This window comes from Oncorhynchus clarkii, chromosome 21 (genome assembly GCF_045791955.1).
Source record: "Oncorhynchus clarkii lewisi isolate Uvic-CL-2024 chromosome 21, UVic_Ocla_1.0, whole genome shotgun sequence".
NCBI classification, from domain to species: domain Eukaryota; kingdom Metazoa; phylum Chordata; class Actinopteri; order Salmoniformes; family Salmonidae; genus Oncorhynchus; species Oncorhynchus clarkii.
In genome coordinates this window covers 51,003,735-51,010,646 of record NC_092167.1, presented here as the reverse complement: position 1 = coordinate 51,010,646, position 6,912 = coordinate 51,003,735, and the positions used below count along the sequence as shown (strand labels likewise).

General features: G+C 43.2%; 1 protein-coding gene across 1 annotated transcript in view; it reads left to right on the top strand.

Annotated features, from left to right (window-relative positions):
• The window catches only part of LOC139379516 (tripartite motif containing 2b), a 20,285-nt gene extending 14,122 nt beyond the window's left edge, over positions 1 to 6,163 (top strand). The window contains exons 11-15 of the mRNA XM_071122335.1: positions 1 to 61; positions 794 to 962; positions 1,561 to 1,631; positions 2,539 to 2,679; positions 5,232 to 6,163. The exon at positions 1 to 61 is cut by the window's left edge and continues 107 nt beyond it. Of these exons, the coding sequence (XP_070978436.1) occupies positions 1 to 61; positions 794 to 962; positions 1,561 to 1,631; positions 2,539 to 2,679; positions 5,232 to 5,384 (595 nt within the window). The 3' untranslated portion in view covers positions 5,385 to 6,163. The remainder of the gene's footprint in view (positions 62 to 793; positions 963 to 1,560; positions 1,632 to 2,538; positions 2,680 to 5,231) is intronic.
• Positions 6,164 to 6,912: the final 749 nt, after the last annotated feature.

The window sequence follows — 6,912 nt, the reverse complement described above, 5'->3', positions numbered from 1 at the left end:
CATCATCGCCGACTACGACAACAAGTGGGTCAGCATCTTCTCCAGCGAGGGCAAGTACAAGGTGAGCATACAGGGGACATATAGGAACATACAGGGGACATACAGGGGACATATAGGAGACATACAGGGGACATACAGGGGACATATAGGAGACATACAGGGGACATACAGGGGATATACAGGGGACATACAGGGGTTATACAGGGGTTATACAGGGGACATACAGGGGTTATACAGGGGTTATACAGGGGACATACAGGGGCCATACAGGGGACATATAGGAACATACAGGGGACATACAGGGGATACACAGGGGACATACAGGGGTTATACAGGGGACATACAGGGGACATATAGGAACATACAGGGGACATACAGGGGACATACAGGGGATATACAGGGGACATACAGGGGACATACAGGGAACATACAGGGGACATACAGGGGTTATACAGGGGACATACAGGGGATATACAGGGGTTATACAGGGGACATACAGGGGACATACAGGGGATATACAGGGGACATACAGGGGTTATACAGGGGACATACAGGAAACATACAGGGGACATACAGGGGACATAACGGGAACATACAGGGGACATACAGGAAACATACAGGGGACATACAGGGGACATACAGGGAACTATTATATTTTCTGATCTGTCAGGCCAAGCTGTCCTCTGATTGGTTGTGTTCTCTCTCTGTTAGGTCAAGCTGTCCTCTGATTGGTTGTGTTATCTGTCTGTCAGGCCAAGCTGTCCTCTGATTGGTTGTGTTGTCTGTCTGTTAGGCCAAGCTTGGCTCTGGTAGGCTGATGGGACCGAAGGGCGTGTCCGTGGATCAGAACGGTCATGTGATCGTTGTGGACAACAAGGCATGCACCGTCTTCATCTTCCAGCCAACCGGCAAGCTCGTTACTAAGTTTGGTAGCCGCGGCAACGGAGACAAACAGTTCGCAGGTGAGTTGATGTGGATGATGAAGATGATGCTGATGATAGTGATGATGATGATGAAGGCTTCATGGTACTTCCATCACTCCTCTCCTCTCTCCTCCTCCTTTCTCCTCCTTTCTCCTCCTCTTCTCCTCCTTTCTCCTCCTCTTCTCCTCCTCTTCTCCTCCTTTCTCCTCCTCTTCTCCTCCTCTTCTCCTCCTCTCCTCCTCCTCTTCTCCTCCTCTTCTCCTCCTTTCTCCTCCTCTTCTCCTCTTCTCCTCCTCCTCTTCTCCTCCTCTTCTCCTCCTTTCTCCTCCTCTTCTCCTCCTCTTCTCCTCCTTTCTCCTCCTCTTCTCCTCCTCTTCTTCTCCTTTCTCCTCCTCTTCTCCTCCTCTTCTCCTCCTTTCTCCTCCTCTTCTCCTCCTCTTCTCCTCCTCTCCTCCTCCTCTCCTCCTCCTCTTCTCCTCCTCTTCTCCTCCTTTCTCCTCCTCTTCTCCTCCTCTTCTCCTCCTCCTATTCTCCTCCTCTTCTCCTCCTCTTCTCCTCCTCTTCTTCTCCTTTCTCCTCCTCTTCTCCTCCTTTCTCCTCCTCTTCTCCTCCTCTTCTCCTCCTCTCTTTCGACCAGGTCCTCATTTTGCAGCCGTCAACAACAACAATGAGATCATAGTGACAGACTTTCACAACCACTCAGTCAAGGTAACTAACTTCTCAGGTTCATCAGACACTTCCAAACAACGCCTCAAATGTGACCATCGTTAACCCAGTAGAATGAACAGGTCCTGACCATCGTTAACCCAGTAGAATGAACAAGTCCTGACCATCGTTAACCCAGTAGAATGAACAAGTCCTGACCATCGTTAACCCAGTAGAATGAACAAGTCCTGACCATCGTTAACCCAGTAGAATGAACAAGTCCTGACCATCGTTAACCCAGTAGAATGAACAAGTCCTGACCATCGTTAACCCAGTAGAATGAACAAGTCCTGACCATCGTTAACCCAATAGAATGAACAAGTCCTGACCATCGTTAACCCAGTAGAATGAACAAGTCCTGACCATCGTTAACCCAGTAGAATGAACAAGTCCTGACCATCGTTAACCCAGTAGAATGAACAAGTCCTGACCATCGTTAACCCAGTAGAATGAACAAGTCCTGACCATCGTTAACCCAGTAGAATGAACCAGTCCTGACCATCGTTAACCCAGTAGAATGAACCAGTCCTGACCGTCATTAACCCAGTAGAATGAACAAGTCCTGACCGTCATTAACCCAGTAGAATGAACAAGTCCTGACCGTCATTAACCCAGTAGAATGAACCAGTCCTGACCGTCATTAACCCAGTAGAATGAACCAGTCCTGACCGTCATTAACCCAGTAGAATGAACCAGTCCTGACCGTCATTAACCCAGTAGAATGAACCAGTCCTGACCGTCATTAACCCAGTAGAATGAACCAGTCCTGACCGTCATTAACCCAGTAGAATGAAAATGTCTTGACCTTCGTTAACCCAGTAGAATGAACAAGACGTGGTTCAATAGAGAAGGTCTCCCTCCCTCCCTCCCTCCCTCTCTCCCTCCCTCTCTCCCTCTCCCTCCATTCCAGGTGTTCACCCCAGAGGGAGAGCTGCTGTTGAAGTTTGGAACTAACGGAGAGGGCAACGGTCAGTTTAATGCTCCTACGGGCGTGGCTGTTGATGTGAACGGGAACATCATCGTAGCTGACTGGGGCAACAGCCGTATACAGGTACAGTTTTATATATATATATATATACAGTACCAGTCATACAGGTACAGTTTTATATATATATATATACAGTACCAGTCATACAGGTATAGTTTTATATATATATATATATACAGTACCAGTCATACAGGTACAGTTTTATATATAGATATATATACAGTACCAGTCATACAGGTACAGTTTTATATATAGATATATATATACAGGACCAGTCATACAGGTATAGTTTTATATATAGATATATATATACAGGACCAGTCAAACGTTTTAGGACACCTTCTCATTAAAGGGTTTTTCTTTATTTTTACTATTTTCTACATTGTAGAATAATATTGAAGACGTTAAACCTATGAAATAACACATATGGAATCATGTAGTAACCAAAAAAAGTGTTAAACAAATCAAAATATATTTTATATTTGAGATTCTTCAAAGTAGTCACCCTTTGCCTTGATGACAACTTTGCACACTCTTGGCATTCTCTCAACCAGCTTCATGAGGTAGTCACCTGGAATGCATTTCAATTAACAGGTGTGCCTTCTTAAAAGTTAATTTGTGGAGTTTATTTCCATCTTAATGCGTTTGAGCCAATCAGTTGTTGTGACAAGGTAGGTAGGGGTGGTATACAGAAGACAACCCTATTTGGTAAAAGACCAAGTCCATATTATGGCAAGAACAGCATAAATAAGCAAAGAGAAATGACAGTCCATCATGAAGGTCAGTCAATATGGAGAATTTCAATAATGTTTTTTTCAAGTGCAGTCGCAAAACCATCAAGTGCTATGATGAAACTGGCTCTCATGAGGACCGCTACAGGAAAGGAAGACCCAGAGTTACCCCTGCCTCAGAGGATAAGTTCATTAGAGTTACCAGCCTCAGAAATTTCATCCCAAATAAATGTTTCACAGAGTTCAAGTAACAGACACATCTCAACATCAACTGTTCAGAGGAGACTGCGTGAATCAGACCTTCATGGTCGAATTGCTGCAAAGAAACCACAACTAAAGGACACCAAGAAGAAGAAACTTGCTTGGGCCAAGAAACACAAGCAATGGACATTAGACCGGTGGAAATCTGTCCTTTGGTCTGATGAGTCCAAATGTGTTTTTTTTTTCATTCCAACCGCCATGTCTTTATGAGACGTAGAGTAGGTGAACGGATGATCTCTGCATGTGTAGTTCACACCATGAAGCATGGAGGAGGAGGTGTGATATGTGGGGGTGCTTTGCTGCTGACACTGTCAGTGATTTATTTATAATTCAAGGCACACTTAACTAGCATGGCTACCACAGCATTCTGCAGCGAAATGCCATCCCATCTGGTTTGAGCTTAGTGGGACTATCATTTGTTTTTCAACAGGACAATGACACAACACACCTCCAGACTGTGAAGGGCTATTTGACCAAGGAGAGTGATGGAGTGCTGCATCAGATGACCTGGCCTCCACAATCACCTGACCTCAACCCAATTGAGATGGTTTGGGATGAGTTGGACTGTGGAGTGAAGGACAAGCAGCCAACAAGTGCTCAGCATATGTGGGAACTCCTTCAAGATTGTTGGAAAAGCACACCAGGTGAAGCTGTTTGAGAGAATGCTGAGAGTGTACAAATCTGTCATCAAGGCAAAGAGTGGTTACTTTGAAGAATCTCAAATATAAAATATATTTTGATTTGTTTAACACTTTGTTTGGTTACTACATGTTTCCATATGTGTTATTTCATAGTGTATATGTCTTCACTATTATTCTACAATGTAGAACATAGTTAAAAATAAAGGAAAACTAAAGATAGTAAAAAAATTTAAAAAAATAGTAAAAAATACAATAAATAGTAAAAAGAAAGAAAAACCCTTGAATGAGTAGGTGTGTCCAAACCTTTGACTGGTACTATATATATCATGTATCATGTATATCGACTGGGGCAACAGCAGCATGCCGGTACATATATATAATGTATTCTGAATACTTCAGAAAGTATTCATACGCCTTGACTTTTTCCCCATTTTGTTGTGTTACAATCTGAATTTAAAATAGATCGTTTTTTCTCAGCCATCTGAACTTGTGGAGGCGGTTGAGGGGACGGCGGCTCATAATAATGGCTGGAATGGTGTCGATGGAATGGCATCAAACACCTGGAGACCATGTTTATGATGTATTTGATACCATTCTACTGATTACACTCCAGCCGTTACCACAAGACCGTCCCCCCAATTAAAGGGACACCAACCTCCTGTGATCTACACACAACACCGCATAATGACAAAGTGAAAACATGTTTTTTAGAAATGTTTGCAAATTTATTGGAAATGAAATACAGATCTATCTAATTTACATAAGTATCCTCCCCCTTCCTCTCCAGGTGTTAATTTACATAAGTATCCTCCCCCCTCCCCTCCAGGTGTTAATTTACATAAGTATCCTCCCCCCTCCTCTCCAGGTGTTAATTTACATAAGTATCCTCCCCCCTCCTCTCCAGGTGTTAATTTACATATGTATCCTCCCCCCTCCTCTCCAGGTGTTAATTTACATAAGTATCCTCCCCCCTCCTCTCCAGGTGTTTGACGGTAGTGGTTCCTTCCTGTCCTATATCAACACATCAGCTGACCCTCTCTACGGACCTCAGGGTCTGGCTCTCACCTCTGATGGACACGTGGTGGTGGCTGACTCTGGGAACCACTGCTTCAAGGTCTACAGATACCTACAGTAGTGGGATGGAGGGACAGAGGGAGGGGTGGAGGAATGCAGAGATGAATGGACAGAACTACTGTTCAAAGATCTACAGATCCCTACAGTAGTGGGAGGGAGTGAGGGAGGTGTGTAGAGATGGACAGAACTACTTTTTCAAGGTCTACAGATACCTACAGTGAACTTAAACGACAGCCAATAAAATCAGTTCCTCCCTCTGCTCTGACGACATGTCACTCATCTGCAATACTATTGGCCAGAGGAACAAAGCAAGAACATCTATTGGCCAACTTCAAAACAGACCTGGGACCTAGCTCTCGGGCTCGCCAGACACGGCTCAATATGAAACCAACGTCAACCTGTTTTATCTGCTCTTAAACTAATGTACTGCTATGGATTCTACAAAATAATGATATAGATTGTTCGATTGAGGATTGTCGTGTGCTAAATCAATAAGGAATGTTCAAGAACGTGGCTATGGTTATTCTAATACTCCACAGGTACAGTATATCAATGATTCCATCAATCAATCAATTCATTATTGGTTGATTGATTGATGGATTGAGCTAACAGGCAGCTTGCGACGTTACGCTTGGATGAGGTATATATTCAACCATCTATTTTTTTTTCTGAAAAAAATAATGACTGCGTCCCAAATGGATCCCTATGGGCCTGGGTCAAAAGTAGTGCACTACATAGGGAATAGGGTGCTATTTGGGACGCATTGGGTCTGATCATAGGTAGTGCACTACATAGGGAATAGGGTGCTGTTTGGGATATAGACGCAGTCGCAAGATAAAATGGAAGAGTATATATATTTGTGAAATTATATTTACTATTAATACCGATCAATAACCGTTTGCAAACCAAGATTCATCAGTGACGTTTTCAACCCCCTCATTAGAAAATACTAGAACTAGATTTACTATTTCTTGGCGAGTAATCAAACATTTACGGGCTCGATTCAATCCGTATCGCTGAAGTTCAGCGCTATAATGAGATTGTGATTTCTGATTGAGCCAACATATACAGCCGTGAATGCAGTCTCCATCAAAGCGGGAATATTGCCTTTTGAGTTTCTATTGTGCTGTAGTGCGTGTCTTCAGCGCTACGGATTGAATCGAGCCCGTAAATGTTTGATCACTCACCAAGAATTAGTAAATCGGTTGTTTAATTATTATGTGCGCTGTTGCTTGTCAGTACGATAATAGATCACTCATAACGGAATACCGGTGGATTCTAGAAAAATACCAGAGTATTCTAGAAGCATGCTTCTTCATTTTATTAACTGTATCAATCTGTTAGCATCCGACAAACAATGATCTTCTACAACCATATCTAAGAGTTACACAATTCCAGAAATCCCCCCCCCCCCCCCCTCAAATTCCATGCAGGTTTTCCAGACATCCTGGTTGTAAGAGTCCTTGAATGAGGAGGGAATAGGCAGGAAATCCCGGGAATCTTGAATTTGGATTTCTGGAAAGTTTGCATGGAAATTTGGTAATTTTAGAACCCTATAAATCATATCATACTCTAACATCTGGTTAATG